The 20,000-nt window shown below is 37.4% G+C and overlaps 1 protein-coding gene across 11 annotated transcripts in view; it reads left to right on the top strand.

The window, feature by feature from the left end:
• The window catches only part of LOC136842464 (uncharacterized), a 764,342-nt gene that overhangs the window by 297,925 nt on the left and 446,417 nt on the right, over window positions 1-20,000 (top strand). For 2 of the 11 annotated variants that reach the window (XM_067109835.1, XM_067109834.1), the window contains exon 2: window positions 14,532-16,635. The exons of the other annotated variants lie outside the window; for them this stretch is intronic. In XM_067109835.1, coding sequence (XP_066965936.1) covers window positions 14,692-16,635 — 1,944 coding nt within the window. In that variant the 5' untranslated portion in view covers window positions 14,532-14,691. The remainder of the gene's footprint in view (window positions 1-14,531; window positions 16,636-20,000) is intronic. 11 annotated transcript variants of the gene reach the window in all.

Below are 20,000 nucleotides of genomic sequence, written 5' to 3'. Positions count from 1 at the left end.
GAATCTTTATTTCTCTTGTTTTCTCATTCATGTAAAAAGTAACTAGCTATGGAAGAATTATCTTTACGATATAAACAGAAGATAGAGTAATAGAAAATGTAATTATTTTATATTCTCAGAGCCCCCAACCTCCTAGCTTTTCCGGCATTTTATTTTAACTTAGTTTTAATGCCTTTTTCATTCATCCATCGCTCTTTCCATTCATGTAAAAAGTAATTAGCTATGGAAGAATTATCTCTCCTTCCACAAAAACTCCATGGTCTTTAGAAAGCTCCAGTATAATATTTGCTTGAGCTCATACTGTGAGATAGTAAGGCCCAGGAACTCACTTAAGTATATCTTAGTTTAACCAGACCACTGAGCTGATTAACAGCTCTCCTAGGGCTAGCCCGGAGGATTAGATTTATTTGACGTGGCTAAGAACCAACTGGTTACCTAGCAACGAGAATCCGAACCACATTCTGACGAGAAATGAATTTCTATCACCAGAAATAAATTCCTCTAATTCTTCATTGGCCGCTCGGAGAGTCGAACGCTGGGCCAACAGCGTGCTAGCCGAGAGCTCTACCCACCCATCCAATGAAGAACTAGGAGCTCACTTGAAATAGGATAGATTGTGGAACACAGTTGATATAAGATGGATTCAGTCATGCAATATATGTAGCTCAAATGAGGTACGATGTGCCAAGGAACTCATTTAAGACATGATAGACCAAAGCCTTCATTTGAGGTAGGATAGACCTAGAGGACCGAGGCTTGACATGTGTCGTTTGAACTCCAGGGTCTGTTCTGTTTCAATGGAGTTCCCGAGTCTGTCCTATCTCAACTGAGTTGCTGGGTCTGTCCTATCTCAACTTAGTTGCCGGGTCTGTTCTATCTCAACTGGGTTGCCGGGTCTGTTCTATCTCAGCTGAGTTGCCGGGGCTGTTCTATCTCAACTGAGTTGCCGGGTCTGTTCTATCTTAATTGGGTTGCCGGGGCTGTTCCATCTCAGTTGAATTCTTGTATTCTGTTAAAGGAGGTAGACTTCGGAGCAAAGGTAAAGAAGAATCTGCTGTTGTACTGAGATTTGAATTAGTCTGCAAACCAAGTGAGATAAGAGCTGAATAGAGGTACAGAAGAAAATGAACGAGCAGACCCGCTTGTAGAGTCGTGTCCATTTAAGGTCCTTTTCTTTCCGTCTTGATTAATATGTAATGAATACTGCATCATGAAATATATCGTGTATGTAGCCTTAGGTATTTGCGTAATGTGCGACCACATTAATTGATAAATATACGGTATATCCCTTACCCATTATGTGCCATTAGATGCTTACACATGATATTGCATCATTGATTTCAAAGTATACGGGTATTTGCACATTATGTGCGCCCAGGCATTTTTGCATAATACAGCACATTAAATGACTGTTGTTATTTGTGCTCTTTACCAAGCCATTATCCCACGATGGTTCAGAAACAAGATAAATGTATTCTTTAACTTCCTTGTAACCTTATGTACTGACACTTGTAACCGCCACAGCATTAGCCAAGTATACGTTACGTTCTTTTCCATTCACTGACCCTAGGTACATTGAAGCCATAATTCCTGATAGGATTGTGTCGTAAAGAAAAATATATCTTCCCAGTGTCTGGAGGAGAGTCCAAACGAGAAGCTCGTGGGAAAATCCCTAAAAATAACACGTTTTATGAGCAGGTAATAACTACAGGAATTTTGTTTCGGATTCTTATTATACGGCTTGACTAGTTGGGGATTTTTCGTGTCCGGAAGTTAGTTCCTTTACGTTTGTTTTTGCTGCTTCGGGTTTCACTTTTGTTCTTTGCGGATGTGTTCGGGTGATGTTTTGTGCAGTTCTGGGAATGGTGTTGTAGAAATCCTACGTGTGCTTGTTAACTTACTGCTGCAAAGGTTTTATGCTATTTTCTATTTACAAAACTGAAATAGAGTGGTTGCCTGGTTGCATACTTGGAATAGTTTAAGATTGTTTGTTGCAAGTTGCAGAAGGTTTTTTATAAAGTCTTGCACTTGTTTCTAAACAGCTCAAAAAAAATTTTAAGTTGTATTGTGTAGAATAAAAATCCTTGGTTGCACTTACTAACGTGCTTATAATCGAATGAATAATGAAGCTTCTAGTTTTGGAGCAATTTCCGTTTCGACAAGTTGACTTCACTCACAACAGATGCTGGTTGTAAGATCGTGTTAGGTTGTATCTTTTGCTACGACTTCATATTTATAACTATTTTAATTTTAAGAATGTAGATGTGGATGTCACTAAACGTTTTTGTCTTGAATTTCGTTTGACATATCATTTATACATATATATACGTATGAAAGTGTATGCACATTCATATATATATGTATATATATATTTATTTATATGTATATATATAAATATATATATATATATATATATATATATATATATATATATATATATATATATATATATATATATATATATATATATATATATATACACACACATATATGAATGAATGTATACACTTTCATATATGTATATATGTTTATATATATATATTTATATGTATATATATATAAATAAATAAATAAATGTATATATACATATAGATGAATGAATGTATACACTTTCATATATATATATATACACATATATATATATATGTATATATATGGAAGTGTATACATTCATTCGTAAATATATGAACATATGTATATATATATATATATATATATATATATATATATATATATATATATATATATATATATATATATATATATATATATATATACAAATTCAAAGGTATCTGGCCTACGACTATTGACCTTCTCGGAATTTACAACGAACAATTACGTTACGAGTAATGTAGTTACTCGATGCGTCATTCCCAAGAATTATGTTTCAGAGCGAGAGTTCCTTAACTTTAAAGAGCCTTCAGATTACTTACGATTTGACCGGTGACATTAGCAAGTATGGCCTTTGAAACCACTGGAGTTACCGCAAATGCCAAGATAATTGCGTCTCAATTCATTTATTTTATTTATAGTGACGTTTCGTTGTCACTCTAGATTAATTGCATGAAAACAGCCAATTTTTCAGTCGCACTCATGAAGATTCAGTTTCTCTAGCGTAATTCGTCTCTCTGTCTGACAGCAGTTTATAGAACTCATACAATAGCCAGTCTCTCTCTCTCTCTCTCTCTCTCTCTCTCTCTCTCAACAACAGTTTATAGTAGAAAGTTTATCACTATCTTTCTCCTTGTCTATTATCTATTCTCTCAAATATAGCTTATAGTGGTATCTCTCTCTCTCTCTCTCTCTCTCTCTCTCTCTCTCTCTCTCTCAACAATAGTTTATAGTAGAAAGTTTATCACTATCTTTCTCCTTGTCTATTATCTATTCTCTCTAATATAGCTTATAGTGGTATCTCTCTCTCTCTCTCTCTCTCTCTCTCTCTCTCTCTCTCTCTCTCTCTCTCTCTCTCTCTCTCTCTCAACAATAGTTTATAGTACAAAGTTTCTCACTATCTTTCTCCTTGTCTATTATATGTTCTCTCTCTAATATAGTTTATAGTGCTAGCTCTCTCTCTCTCTCTCTCTCTCTCTCTCTCTCTCTCTCTCTCTCTCTCTCTCTCTCTCTCTCTCTCTCTCTCACGTTTTATTTATTTTCAGGGTGAATGAATTGTCCACCTGTGACGAGCCAGGCAGGAGGTGGGGTCATAAGATTAACGTTTGTAGTAATAATTTTCTCCCCAAGTTATGAATTTGAAAACTTCCTGTTTGAGACTATGGGTTATCCGAAGGTCAATATACGCCTAACGACTTCTAGGGAGCAGTTTCAAGAGTCCAGCTCAGTGTCACTGAGATGTAATGAAGCTTCTTGTTTTCGTATATAAAGGCTTATGTTTTTTTATTTTTATTTTAGGCACTAGTGAGTTTGCGGAAGTGCCGTACCGATATTTTACATCAGTATTCTGTTTATAGAGAAATTTAGGTTTATTTTAAGAAAAGTGGATTTTGTAGAAGGTTATGTGTTGGTATCGAAATGCAGTTTCTAAAAATCCATGGATATTCCATTGGTTTATAGTGTCTGTAAAATTATTTCATAGGCTGATTATCACCGCTTTTAATTTTTTTTTATTAATCATGGTCTGCATATTCTCTTTTTGAACAAAGCTTGAGGCGATTAACGTGTCTAGCAAGCTTCTACGGTACAGAATGGCCGTATGTGGCAAACAGACGAAGGACGTAACCAACCTAACCTAACCTAGGCAGTACAACCCACCATAACAGAAAGAAGAGAAGACAGATCTCTTTTCTTTCTTTCCTTTCAGCTTCTTTTATCTGTTCTGTAGTTCTTGCAATGCCCTTCAATAAGTGGCAGTTCGGTAGATTGTTTTTAAGCAGACTTACTGCTTGATCAAGTTGTCAGCGAGATTTTACGGAGGGTGGGATTCCATCTTTTCAAATTAATAGCGTCCACCCCTTTTTTTTTTTATTCAAAAATTCCGAAAGAGCTCGCACGAATAAGAAGGGAAGGGATGTTATTCTGTGAGATGATCACGTAATCACCCTGTGTGAATCGTAGTGATTTCTGGAGCAACGTTGCAATCTGTTGCTTGGCTGCAATTCGTATTCTGCAGTTTTCTTCTTGTCACCAGTTGCTGACATTCCAAACCTGATATTCCTGTGATGCAAAAAGAAAGCTCTGTACTTTTAGTATCACAATCATAGCAATAGATACGAAGTAAAATGCAACACTTACCTAGAAAACTCTCATCCGATCATCCAATTTTCTTTGGTCATAGTATTTCAATCCCACTGGACTCAATTTTTTGGAATTACCTTCTAGAGTTCCATTTGTCTTTTTTTTTATCTGAGATCTTTTGAATTATTTTTTCGTGCACGGCGTAGAATAAGATACATTGATTCACTATAATCCAACGTAAATCGTGACGAATCGATCTGTTGGAAACTGGAATTGAGACGCTTATGGTGCTATTGATGCGATGATTCCTGATCTAAATGTCACCATTGGAAAGTTAAAAAAGTTGAAATCTCAGGTATTAAAGATGAAAGAAATCTGAGCAAGGCGGAAGCGATTAATTTTTTTTTTTTTTGCTGCCTCTTTTTTCCTTTTTTCAAAAAAAGGAAATGGAGAGTCAAAATATTTGTTGTTGGTTGCATGATCTGCGGTGATGTTTTGCGCCATTAAACTTGTATTGCCTAGCGTCTCTGAAGACTTTCTTGCGTTGATCAGAATCTCTCTCTCTCTCTCTCTCTCTCTCTCTCTCTCTCTCTCTCTCTCTCTCTCTCTCTCTTTCTTTTCTCCGGGTTTCAGAGGACTGTCATCTAACTTTGAAGACAAAATTTTATGTCGTTTGGCTAAGATTTTTAGTCTCCGAGTTTCAGAGGACAATCATCTAACTTTTGAAGACAAAATAACTTATGTCGTTTGCTAGCTTAAACGAAAATACTAATTTTAGCCACTGTTAACTATCTTCATTCCTGGTCAGTTAAAGTCTGGAAAAGTAACAATTTTTGATTAGTCTAAGCACGCAAATCAATTTAAACCTTCGTTAGTTAACCAAGTCCCATGTTTGCCTAAGGAAACAAACAAACTTCAGTAATTGTCAGCTAACTTCAACCTGAACAAAACTCGCCGAAGCAGACCCCAAAGGAAAGTCAATAAAAAGACACTTGAGCAGCACGCGCTCATCATTGCGCGTGAGCAGCCATCGCCGCGGACAAAAACAATCGATCTCAGTGGTGGAACGATATACTGCTAGTTGAGTAAACAAAACGGAATTCCTTTGGCTTTTTCCAGGAAGAATTAGACTCCCGCAGAATTGCAGCACAGGAGCTGCTGTGCACAAAAGTGTTTTTCAGCGTTTTTGGAAACATTTGCTGGAAGTGCTACTCATCTGAAGTAATTGTGTACAGGTTTCTTTATCTTCTGAATAATACTTCCATTCTCTGTATATTTACGTTTTGAAATTGATGCTGCGGTGCCTTTGGTTATTCCATATATATATATATATATATATATATATATATATATATATATATATATATATATATATATATATATATATATATATATATATATATATTGTTATTATATATATATATATTCAGTACATTTATATATTCGCCAATTTTTTTTGTTTCATTTTTTATCTGCTAAGTTTTTTAGACATTTATGAATATTTGCTATTTCATTATTGCTTTTATTATCATTGTCGGTGCTGATGGTGTTAACGTCTTCTTGCTATAATCTTTCTCAAAACGATTAAATAAATATCCCACTCTCTCTCTCTCTCTCTCTCTCTCTCTCTCTCTCTCTCTCAATATGAATATGGAGTCCGGACTGGTTTTGACCCACTTGTCATGGAAAGCCATTGCATTCAGGTCACATAAAATAACTATTAATGTAGTCAGCGATAAACTTGAAAGAGAGAGACAGAGAGAGAGAGAGAGAGAGAGAGAATGAAAAAAGAAAGAAAGAAGGTTGGAGTCACGGTGACACTCTCTTCATCATTTGGTCAGCTGAGGAGGAAGGAGGGGAGAGGGAGTTGCAATTGTAGGAGGAGGTAGCGGTGGTCGGGGTAGGAGGGAGAAGGGAAGGGGAAGAAGGGAAGGAGGGGAGAAGTAAGGGAATGAGGGGGAGGAGTTGTAGAGAGAGAAGAGAGAGAGAGAGGAAACCCTCAAATGGTAATAGTTGCTTCCGCCGTCACGCCCACCTGCCCGTCCACCCACCCACCCTGGCTCTTTGTCGAACAGTACTTGCTCAACAGTCGGTAATCTAGCCCACTCTTCTTTAGTCTCGTTGAATGTGATTAGAGAAAGAGAATCCGTCGGAAGGTGACAACTCCATGCAGAAATGAAAATGAGATCTCTGCGTTTATATATATATATATATATATATATATATATATATATATATATATATATATATATATATATATATATATATATATATATATATATATATATATATATATATATATATATATATATATATATATATATATATAGATTTATATATATGTATATATATATATATATATATATATATATATATATATATATATATATATATAAATAAATATATATGTATATATATATATATATATTTATTTATAATTTATTTATATACATTTATATAAATATATATATATATATATATATATATATATATATATATATTTATTTATTTATCTATTTCTTTATTTATTTATACATATGTGTAATCTCTGTCAATTCGTGTCTTCTGAGATACCTATAACGGTGAAGAAATGGTTTTCATGACTTACATTGTAGGGCATGTATACGCAAACATTAATGTGGTGCCTTCAGTATTGAATTTGAAATGCTGACTTTATGCCCAAATCAACTGAAATGCAAAGATGCGTCAACGTAACATTCCACTTATGTAACAATCTCGTCTTCAAAACCTTTCCAAACCTATAAAATGTTCTCGCCTGGTGGATCGATTGAGAGCTGATAAGAAGGCGTCCAAATGGAAACCTGGTTGGTGGTTGCCTGACAAAATCAGCTAGATTTTTGTTTGTATTTCCTTATATTCCAATTCTTCTTTCTTCACTGTTTCTTCGAATCAACAAACCCAGTTTTCTTTAGTGCCTAGTACTGAATAAACAGTATTTAATACAGAGCAGGACAATGTATTAATGAATTAAGATCGTGTGGGTGTGTTCAGAGTAGAACTTTTAAATAAATGTGTCCGTGCAGAGATTCGATGATAACTAAGGACATTTAACAAAACAAGGCACGTAAGGTCAAATGATAATTCACTTCATACAAAAAAACTATATGATTTGAATACCGCCATATAAGGCCACATAGCAATTAGCTCCGTACAAAGCATATGACAACATAACTAAGACCGTGTAACATCAGTTTCTAGTAAGGAAGTACAAGTCGCTTGCTGATCGAGGCATAAGGTCACGTAAGGTCAATCGTCTCCGATTCTTATCCTCGTCATCTAATCCTTTCTGTGAAGTAGTTTGAGATCGCGGTCTTGATGCCTCTGTGTACTTCACTGTATTTATTCTTTTGTATTTGTTTTACGAATTTATAGTATTTGATTGCATCTATTTCATTGCGTAATTTCGTGTTATTTTTCTATTTTTTTATTTTGTGTTTCCGTTCATATTTTATCCATTACATCCGATTAATTTTATAGGTATTTAGTCACTGTAATATTTTCATTTTGTTCCTTATACTTTCGTTTATTGCATTTCATTATATATTTCATTTTTACGTGAATTTATCTTTATTTCGTATTTTAATACGATTAATCTATTTCCTTTATTCTTTGTGTTCTTTTCTTTTGTCTGTTAACGCATCAATTCCATCAATTAATTCTCAATTAGTTTCTCATAATAGATTAAAGTCTTAACTTACAAGAAAATTTTCTATTTAATTTTCATTCTTTCTTAGAACGAGGAAGCAATTTAGAGCGAATTAACGTAATTGATTTTTTATTGCTTCCTTCTTCGTCGTCATCACTGTCATTATTATTGCTTTGTTGCCATCAATACCCTTGTTATCATCTTCTGCACCATATTAATGCTTTTATTACTTTCGTTTCAATAATATTATTATTAATAAGAGAAGAAAAAACCCCGTTAAGGCAAATTTACTTTTCTGTTTCTAACATTAATAAATTTCTACCTCATATCGGGATCGAACCCAGGATTCTCTAGTGACAGGCAAGGGCGTTACCACTTGATTTACAAAGGTAGTAAAACTATTAGTGGCCTTGCCTGTCACTCTAGACCCTGGGTACGTGGGTGCGATTCCGAAGTAAGTTGCTGTTATTATTATTGTTTTTGTTGTTGTAATAATGCCATTATTCTTGTTATTATCATAACTATGATAATTGCTATGTTTCATCTTCCCCAGAGAATTTCTTCTCATAATTATCAGTTATCGAAATGTGATTATCCGTCATTGGCATCAGGAAGTCAGCTTGTTTCCTTGGCGTTTACTGTGATGGAATATTAACGATAATTGCTTTTCAGAGAGAGAGAGAGAGAGAGAGAGAGAGAGAGAGAGAGAGAGAGAGAGAGAGAGAGAATTTTAGTGATAATTGCAATAAATAGAGAGGAATTAATAAAATATTACTGATAATGTTGATGGAAATTCTGGAATAAGAATACCGGAATTATAATGACGCCGAGAAAGCAATTGCCTAGATCATTACAAGACTTTGAAATTGATGAAATATTCGTAATAATGAGAGAGAGAGAGAGAGAGAGAGAGAGAGAGAGAGAGAGAGAGAGAGAGAGTTTCATTCCCTGCGGTGCATTTGGGACGTGCCAGTCATGCATAGACATTGCAACAATTTACTTAGAGTGTATGATGAGACCACTGAATTTCTTCACTCATTTTCTTCACTCATTTATAGTCGTCCACTTTTAGCGCACTGAGTCATACCGAGAATGTCTTGCTGTTTCACTCAAGTCTAGCGTGAAACTAGATCCTGCTCCATACTATTTAGAAACTCGTAATGACTAAACTTTCTCATGCTAAAGAGTGAATGTAGTTTTTCTCTTATGGTTTGACACGTCGTCAGTAACGACCCATAATGGTTCAGACGAGTAAAAAAAGCGCCAAAGTTTTCTCAGCGCAATCAAGTTTTCTGTACAGCCGCTACAGCGTATGATCAAGGCCACCGAAAGTAGATCTATCTTTCGGTGGTCTCGGTATAATGCTTTATGAGCCGCGGCCCATGAGACTTTAACCACGGGCGGGTGGTGGCCTGGCCTATATCGTTGTCAGATGCACGATTATGGCTATCTTTAACATTAAATAAAATAAAAATTACCGAGGGTAGAGGGCTGCAATTTGGTATGTTTGATGATTGAAGGGTGGATCAACATACGAATTTGCAGCCCTCTAGCCTCAGTAGATTTTAAGATCTGAGGGCGGACGGAAAAAGTGCGGACGGACAGACAAAACCGGCACAATAGTTTTCTTTTCAGAAAGCTAAAAATGAGTATCGTAATGACCACGCACGTTAAAGATGACTGGTCATACAGTTCAATAGCGAGAAGAAGACCTCTGAATGAGAGGGATTTGCGTTTAGGGAGCCGTTTCAAAGGCAAATCCCGTTTACAGCTGCTACTACTCCAACGGTGAAAGAGATTATGACAGTTTGAGCATCCAGCGTTCGTCTTCGCTTGAATTGATTAGATATGCTGAGGGGATAATGGTAGTTTTGTAATTCCAACTCTATATTGCGGAGAAAGGTTTCGAAAGAAACTTAGCACTTTGCAGTAAGTGACTTACTGCGGTAGATTTTCCAGAGACGTAGCTCTTTTACTGATTTGGTTTGTTTTGTAAATAAAAGTATATATATATATATATATATATATATATATATATATATATATATATATATATATATATATATATATATATATATATATATATATATATATATATACTTAGTAGGTTCAGAAAGAGATAATGTATTTGTGAATGAGTGAAAATAAATTTTCTTCGTAAGGATACTAGTGTAGGCATTATTTTGAACGTTCGAATAAATAAAGTGATAGTGAGATGGAAAATGTTACCAGTCACCATCTATTTGGACTTGGATCGCTAAATAAAGATCAGTCAACAAGAAACGACAAAAAGAAAAGAGATGTCGCTCTCGGGATGCGTCGCTTCGACGACGATCACCTTTCTCCATACACACACCTTCCCTCACCCACCCACAACATTCCACTTACTTTATCTTGGTTGCTTCACACTTGCGAAAACACTTGCGACTATGTAACTCTTGCTTAACGAGAGTAATCGAGAACTGCGCCGTCGCCCGAGGGGCTGAGATAACTTTCGGCCTCAACTTTTGGGGGTGGTCGGAATAACACGACGCTGCGAATTGCCGTGATAAACAACAAACAGCTTTCCTTGTTGCTTAACTGGTATTCATGTTCTCCCGCGATTTTTCCCTTAATTTTTTTGCACGGTGAAAGGGAAGGGGGATTATAAGACTTACATCGTTAGTGTGTTTTGGGATATTCGTACTTAATAATTAATGTATTGTTTTACTTTTATTTATTTATTTTTTGTATACGTGTTTCTCTTTTCGAACGGTGTCAATGAAGGGAATGGTGTAATCATTGTGTCCTCGGAAATTACTTATCTGCTTTGAATTTTCCCGTCTGTGTGCTTATATATATATATATATATATATATATATATATATATATATATATATATATATATATATATATATATATATATATATATACATACACATGTATATGCATATGTATATATATTTTTTTGGGGAGGGAAAATATTAAATAATTCAGTTGTTGCATTTAGGATTATTTATTGCCTTACATGTTCTTACGCGCGCTGTGATTTTCACTGGGGAAGAAGGGATTCTAATGTTATTTCCTATGAGATTATTGGCATTTATCTCTTATCTATTGGATTTATATACTCTCGTGGTATTTCTTCCCTTTTACAATGACGTAGAATTATCAGATTGATAAGTTGAATGCGTTCTTAGTGATTGTAGGTAACCAGTATTTTATACCTTCGTGTTTTGTACGCTGACTGAATTTGTCCTGTCTGTGCTCGTCGTTTTGCAATGGTTTGGGTGTTAGTACTTTGGTATGAAAATTTGCCTTCCTCTCTCTCTCTCTCTCTCTTATACTAACTCATTTTTAAACTCTCTCTCTCTCTCTCTCTCTCTCTCTCTCTCTGTTTTTGTTTTAGGCAACAGAGCGAATGTTTATACATAACTAAATCATTTTTAAATCTCTCTCTCTCTCTCAATCTGTTTATACATATCTAAATCATTTTTAAATCTCTCTCTCTCTCTCTCTCTCTCTCTCTCTCTCTCTCTATGTCCTGAAAATAAAGTAAATCGCCCTGTCAGTCATGATGTCGAACCTAATATATTTCCGTGTCACCTGCTTATTTTACGGTATTTAGATCTGAATTCTCTCTCTCTCTCTCTCTCTCTCTCTCTCTCTCTCTCTCTCTCTCTCTCTCTCTCTCTCTCATCTTTTAAACAGAACTGGTGTCCACCCAGAGTGTACGCCTTTAGTCCTTTGTCGTCCACGCCCGCAATCTATTCTCGTTTACGCCTGTAGCCCCCCTTTCGTTTACGCCCGCAGCCCTGGTACTTTCTCTCTCTGTCAGTTCTTTGAATCCTTCCATTCTGTCCTTGACACCTTTATCCCTTTAGATCTAAAGTCAGGTCCCTTAGTTCTTTGCTTTTTGCAATTCAAATGCCTTTTACCACATTTACTTCTTTTTTAGGTTTTATCTTATTTTTTTTTTTACGAATAGTCCCCGTCTTGCCTTTATTGCTTTTAAAAAGTCATCTATGTTTCTTTCCCCCAAACTTGATAAACTAGTGTTCATAAAAATGTTGCAGACGTGATGCCAAGTTTGTTTTTAAAATGAATGATTTACACTCCACTTTATATTCTATGAACTTTACCTATTACATTATTTGAACTTTTTCATTCTCCTTGTCCTTATCTTCCCTTTTGTTTCACTCGAACTGTGAAAATTCATTTTATTTTCCCGTTTATATATATGTCTTTATTATCCTTCTAGCCTCTTTGCCAGAATCTTACAAATGTCTGTCATTTTTATCTATAGATCTCTTTCCTTTGACCCTGTAAATCACCAGTTTCATTTAAATATCTTTTTCTCGATACTTGAATCTCTTCCAATTCCATTTTAAATGACTTACCCCCAACTCTTTAAATACCTTTCACTGCTATCTCTCTATTCCTTCCATATAACCTTCGTATCGTTAAAAATTTTTTTTAATCACTTTCCTTTATCCCTTCAACCCCTTTCAAAAGTCTTTTAAATTTCATTCCCTTAGCTCTTTAAATCCCTTTCAGTTGTATCTTTAAATGTCTCAATTTAAATGTCTTAACCTTTACCCTTTTCAAAGTTCTTTTGTTAATCCCTTTAGAAGCCTTAAAAGACCTTTTCCTTAACGTTTTAAGTATCCTCTCTCTCTCTCTCTCTCTCTCTCTCTCTCTCTCTCTCTCTCTCTCTCTCTCTCTCTCTCTCTCTCGTAACCTCTGTAACACATGATGGCAACCCTTATAACGGTGTAACCCTCACTGGGCCAGTCTTTCCAGTCCATATTCTGTTTGCATTTCCGTCGGAAATTGGGCAGCACCCATTGTCCACCACTGCCACTGACTCACGCCTTCACCACCCGCATAAATCTGTGTTTTTGGCGTGGGCGTTAGCGGAAGTACATGGTGTTGGAGTACGTAATGGTGCATCGTTGCAAAGGTTGTGTTTGGGATCTGACTGTTGGTAAATAGCATTGCACCTTACTCGTTTCATTTTAGATTTTGATTTGCTTTCTTATAATGTGTGTGTGTGAGTTTGTGTGCATAATAGAGAAGGATAGAGAATGTGCCATATATATAATAATCATCATATATATATATATATATATATATATATATATATATATATATATATATATATATATATATATATATATATATATAGTATATAAAATATATATATATATATATATATATTATATATATATATATATATATATATATATATATATATATATATATATATATATATATATATATATATATGTATGTGTGTGTGTGTGTGTATGTATATATATATATATATATATATATATATATATATATATATATGTGTGTATGTATGATGCTCTGTGTGAAAATAGTTTTTCTGTATTCTCTTATCTATGTAATCCACACCAAAGAATTTTTATTTCACTTTACTTCATTTTTTAGTAGCTATTATATACTTTTGCTGACCATGTGTTATCCTATACTTAATGTTTCAGTTTGAGAACATGCGTGTCTGAACTGCAAAAATATAAAAGACATATTTTCTTGAGCTTGTCCCCTGCATATACTGCTGCTTGTCGATCCGCGAGTCATCGACCCAGCACTGAGATTTTTTTTCTTCTACGGTAGAATTTTCATGCGAAGCAAGTTGGCTCGGGAAATCGTCCGTGCTAACCAAGCATTTTACGCTAGAGGAATTTTCTTGTGTTGCTTCTCTGTTGGCTTTTCTTGCGTCGTAACACTTCTGTTTTCTGCCCTTATTATTTCGCTTACTGGCCAGACAAGTGGTCAGAGAACCATGAGAATTTTTGGAACCCTATATGTGTCTGTCTGGTTAGAATGACAGGAATGGGAAATGTAAGGGAAATGTCTCATTTTCGCCGTGAAGCTTTTTTTTTTTTTTAAATCTTATTTCATGCTTTGATAACACTGGAATATTGAGAAATGTGGATCCTTGTGTTTGTGCGCGCGTGTGTGTGTGTGTGTGTGTGTGTGTGTGTGTGAGAGAGAGAGAGAGAGAGAGAGAGAGAGAGAGAGAGAGAGAGAGATTTAATGCGTTATTCCCCAGCCTGTTTGTAAGATATTTTTAAAGCGAAAACTTATGCTGGAAGGAAAAACTAACACAAATTGTTTCACAAGTGTTCTCACGTGACAACCATTATTATCTGTTATTTTACAGGTGTAGATACTATTACAAAAAAAAATGTGATGGCGCAACACAATTGAAAATTAAAAATGTGATACGATACGTGTAAAAAAACTTAAAATGTGAGGGCTCTGTTGTTTATGTATGAAGTGCCATTTAGATCAAAGGAAATTGAAAGTGAAAATCAGAAATAATGGCTGTTTCGGTGGACGTCCAGCGTCCGTGTCCTTCGCTGCATTCCCTTACGATTACAGAGCCCTGTGGGAACGAGCCCTTCACCAGGATAGTTCAATCCCCCAGTAATGAGGGGCTTAGTGTTATGTTCTTTTCCGGGACGCCGCCTCCGGACGACTCCTACCGTTATCCGGACGACGGCCGTCCGGAAAAGTTCGCCAACAAGTGCCAATACTTTGCGGACCCTTCCGCGTCCGGTGGCCAAGCGGTCATCAATAAGTGCGTTATCTCTGTGTCTTCACCTAACAGAAGTGCTGTTCCCGACGGAGGCCAAAGCCTGTGGCGTCTTGAAGCGAGAGACGTCCGTGGGGGGAGGAACGATGTGTTCGGTCAGGGGCGTTGCGTCATACCTGTGGTCAGTGAGAAGGAAATTAGCGATTACACAGAGAAAATATCGAGTGAAAGTATAGGCGGTGACAACTGGGGGAGGAGGGGCAGAGGGAGCCACCAGGGGAGAGTCAAGGAAGAAATCAGCGCTAAGTTTCCGGCTTCGAATGTTCCGTCCAATCAGGCGTTATCGACGGAGGAACCGAGCGCCCGAATAGTTCTGAAGGGGTCCATCGCTTTCACTCACGACGGAGGCAGTTCGGAGGACATTCTTAAAGTGACGTCTACGGGTTGTTCCATCGGGAGGACTCAGAGTCTGATAACAATCAGCAACGGTGGGAGATGGGACGATGCTTCGAAGTCGTCGACCGGCACCGTAAGAAGCGCCTCGGAAGAGAGGATGCCTAGGCCGTCCTCGAGCACGTGCTCTTACGTTGAGAGTTACTTGCCGGAGGCACCCCCTAGGCGAAGGCGTTCGCGAACGAGAGTATCAAGTGATTCCTCAACTTACATTCCAGGGGAATTGCACGAAGGGGACGATCTTTCCAGAACGTCAGCGACGTCGAACGTGTTCCAGTTGAGCTCGGGCAATTCGTCCCTCCGTCGTTTTCCCGAGGCGGTGGACATCGAGACGTCGGCCGATGCGGGTGACAGCACCCGAAGCACCAGCCTAATCATCACCCTCGGTGGCGGGCAGGATGATTTGATTGAAGGTTCTCTGCTGCTCGTATCTGATCAACATGACACGGAGGATGACAATGTCTTTCCTGATGGAAAAGAGCCAGGTCCCTCTTTCTCTTCCTCGACCTCCTCGTCCTTTCATTCCTCCTCGTTCCACGGACGTCGTAGTAACAGTAGTCCGCCGGTTTTAAGATCGGCCTCTTCCTTGTCTGAGAGACGATCTTCGTCCAACGATTACGCGCAGGATACCATTATAGTGCCATCGAACCAGGTAACCAGACCTGTCGAAGATAAGTACTCTTCCCCCGTTCGTAGTAATGTCAGTTCTTCTGGTCACAAGACGAAAAAAGAGACGAAAAGAAAAGAATCCAATAACAGGGGAAGTGGGAGGACGTCTGATAAGGACGGGCCGAAGAACTCGAATGGCAAGCTCGACCCGAGTAACGAACCGCAGATGGTGAACATAGAGTTCATCACCAGGGGCTTCTACGAAGGCCGCCGCAGCGAAAAGGCCACTCACCCTGCCCCTCCCCCTACTCCCCCACCCAGAACCAAATCCCTGCCAAAGGGGCGTGCGAGGAGCACGAGCCCTTTGAAGACCAGCACGCCCAAGGACAGCATAAATCCTCGCAGATCGAGATCTTGCTGTTTCCATTTCAGAGAGCCGTCCCCTCCTCGCCCCCCTCCCCCGAGGAATTATCGCCGGGAGGAAGATACGCCTAGAGGGAGAGGCAGAGGAACGAGAAGGCGAGAGGAGGAGGAGGAGGACGAGGGAGCGGAAGAGGAAGATGAGGGGGGTCACCCCTCCCTTCTCGATTCCTTCTTCGAGCAAGGGATGGTCGGAGATGACCTGTGTTCCTTACCTTGGGATTTCAAGCTTTGCCCGCTGTACCAGGTGAGTTGGAAGAATCCGTCAGTCTCTCTCTCTCTCTCTCTCTCTCTCTCTCTCTCTCTCTCTCTCTCTCTCTCATTTAAATGTAACTGTCATCCAAGAATTTCCCTTCCCCTCCTCTCTTTCTCTCATCAGATTTAAATCCGTTCCCCTTCTCTCATTAAATCCAACTTCCATTCGAAAATCCACTTCTCTCATTAAATCCAACTCTTCATCTCTCTCTCTCCACTCTCTCCTCTCTCTCTCTCTCTCTCTCTCTCTCTCTCTCTCTCTCTCTCTCTCTCTCATTACGATTGATTTTCGTTTCCCAACCCTACCGTACTTCTCATAAGAAGGTTTCATTCTTTCTATTGTATCTCACTAATTAGATATACATTTATGCAAATTACCTACCAGGCTGATTTTGGAATCTAATCTAGAAGCCGCTAATTAACTTTCAGAAAACATTTTGCAAATCAAGAATCATTCTGCCATTCAGATGGTAAGATAAATATTTCAAATATATTTGCAAAGGCTTGATATTCATTCATTCTTTAGGTAATATAGTTCTGAAATATAAAATATGATTATAAGTAGTGAATTCTATATTAAGAGAAAAATAATGGCAAAAAAGGATATGTTTTCCAGGGTTTCAAATTATGCAAGATTATCATATAATTTGCTGTCTTAATAATTGTCCTGAAACGGTCATGTGAAAATATTTAGCTCATTTTGATGATTTTAATAGGATTTTGCAATAATCGGCGTCCTTATTTGAATGTTCTACCTAGGTTTTTAGCTCTTTTTTTTTATTTCCTTTCATATAGGAACATTGTTCAATGTATAAAACCTCGTGACCTTGTTCAAGGGCAACGCCTTCCCATTAGTAATAATACTGTGTTTGCCTTTTAACTGGCACGTGTATTTTTCTTACTACAATTTCATGCATCTTTACATTCGAATAAATAGACATCGTAAGGTTGGTTGTTCATCTTCCGCTCTGCTGCTTATGCAAAAGTCCTCGCTAATTATAAAGCGATTTACTAATAACGACAAGAACAACAACTTCCTCCTACAACCCACGTAAGCGTAAGCGTCAATTCACCCCCAACAAAAGTGGCAACAATAACTTTAAGAAAGAATAATGGCGCTAGCTGAGTTAAGCCATTTATTGTCGAATATGGAAAAAAATCACCTCAGAATGAATGGAAACACTATACTGACGTGATTTTTATTTGTTATTATTATTCAAAACATGAACCATATTCACATGAAACAAGCCCACAGGAGGCCATTGGCCTGAAATTCAAACTTCAAAGAATATGGTGTATATTTGAAAGAAGTAACAGAAGGTAACATGAAATACAGAAAGACTAGATCAGCTATCAGGAACGTAAAAATAAATTAACAGATTAATAAATAAATCGACAAAAATGTAAATAAATTATTAAAATACAAGGAGAACTGTTTAAGGATAGTAATGCCTTGCGTCTTTGCTCGAACCTTTGCAGTTCCAATTGCACAACGTCCTCAGGGAGACAGTTCCACAGTCCAGCGGTGTGAGGAATAAAGGACCTCAGAAACTGATATCAATTTAACAACAAAAACTGTTATAAAAGCAAGATCACGTGCAGACGGAAGGCCAGAGTCTACTGAAACCGGCTGCGGCCTTATCAGCAACCCGCAAAGGAACAAAAGCTTGCACTGGCATAAGGCCAGCTGAATCTGACAACACTCTGTTATTAACAAAAACAACAACCCGGTGACAACACTGTTATTAACAAAAACAACAACCCGGTGATAACACTGTTATTAACAAAAACAACAACCCGGTGATAACACTGTTATTAACAAAAACAACAACCCGGTGATAGCACTGTTATTAACAAAAACAACAAACCGGCGATAACACTGTTATTAACAAAAACAACAACCCGGTGACAACACTGTTATTAACAAAAACAACAACCCGGTGATAACACTGTTAACAAAAACAACAACCCGGTGACAACACTCTGTTATTAATAAAAACAACAACCTGGTGATAACACTGTTATTAAAAAAACAACAACCCGGTGACAACACTTATTAACGAAAACAACAACCCGGTGATAACACTGTTATTAACAAAAACAACAACCCGGTGATAACACTGTTATTAACAAAAACAATAACCCGGTGATAACACTGTTATTAACAAAAACAACCCGGTGATAACACTGTTATTAACAAAAACAACAACCCGGTGATAACACTGTTATTAACAAAAACAATAACCCGTTAGTAGCGACAAACATCCACCCGCTGCATTTTTTTTTTTGTTTTGTTCGCAGCTTGTCGCCTCCACCCCCGCCCCTCACAATCCATATGTCTACATCGGACCGTGAAATTATAACAACATTTTCGGTTTATTCGGGGTCAGGAGGGCTCCTCGGCCCCTGGTTTTTAAGGGTTTAAAGGGACACGCATCGATTTTTTTTTTCCTGACCGTTTCCGGATGACCATTTTTGCAGGGTGGAAAGGAAATGAAGACCGTTCCGTTACTCGTTCATGATAGAGGATTTCTTGCTGATGGCTGTAAATTATACGTGATCGCCACCAGTGTGGTACTGATGTCTTCTCTCTCTCTCTCTCTCTCTCTCTCTCTCTCTCTCTCTCTCTCTCTCTCTCTCTCTCAGTAAATTACTTGAGAAAGAGATATGTAAATTACTTTGCAAAAATAAGTCTCCCTCTCTCTCTCTCTCTCTCTCTCTCTCTCTTTCTCTCTCTCTCTCTCTCTCTCTCTCTCTCTCTCTCTCTCTCTCTCAATAAATTCCTTGAGAAAGATATATGAAATTATTTTGTAAAAGTCTCTCTCTCTCTCTCTCTCTCTCTCTCTCAGTGAATTTCTTGAGAAAGATATATGAAATTATTTTATAAAAGCTTTTCTCTCTCTCTCTCTCTCTCTCTCTCTCTCTCTCTCTCTCTCTCTCTCTCTCTCTCTCTCTCTCTCTCAATAAATAATATCTACAAATACTGAGTTCACTCGTTCTTTCATTGAATTAAATTATCCTTCAATGTGTTTCCGGCTTCACGAAGGAACCAGGACCATTTTTTAAAATTTTACTCACAACCTAAATTCTTCCTTTTTACAAAATAGATGATAAATCCTTTGGCTGGCTTAACTGTTGTGCAAGGAGAGAGAGAAGACGGGAGGGGTTGAATTTTTAGGGGGGGGGCGGTTCTCCCATGCTCAACTATACCTTTTAGAACTGGTAGGCGTGGCTGCGTGAGAATATTGCGCTCAGAAACTGTCACTGACGAAATTTACAAATGTATCATTGGAGAGTTCATGAATGTATTACTTACCAGCAGGCCAAAAATATTTTGCAAAGTTTATCGATGTTTTA

The sequence above is a fragment of the Macrobrachium rosenbergii genome, chromosome 10, assembly GCF_040412425.1.
Source record: "Macrobrachium rosenbergii isolate ZJJX-2024 chromosome 10, ASM4041242v1, whole genome shotgun sequence".
Classification (NCBI taxonomy): Eukaryota; Metazoa; Arthropoda; class Malacostraca; order Decapoda; family Palaemonidae; genus Macrobrachium; species Macrobrachium rosenbergii.
The sequence above is the reverse complement of the archived record's forward strand: the minus strand, read 5'-3'. Positions and strand labels throughout refer to the sequence as shown.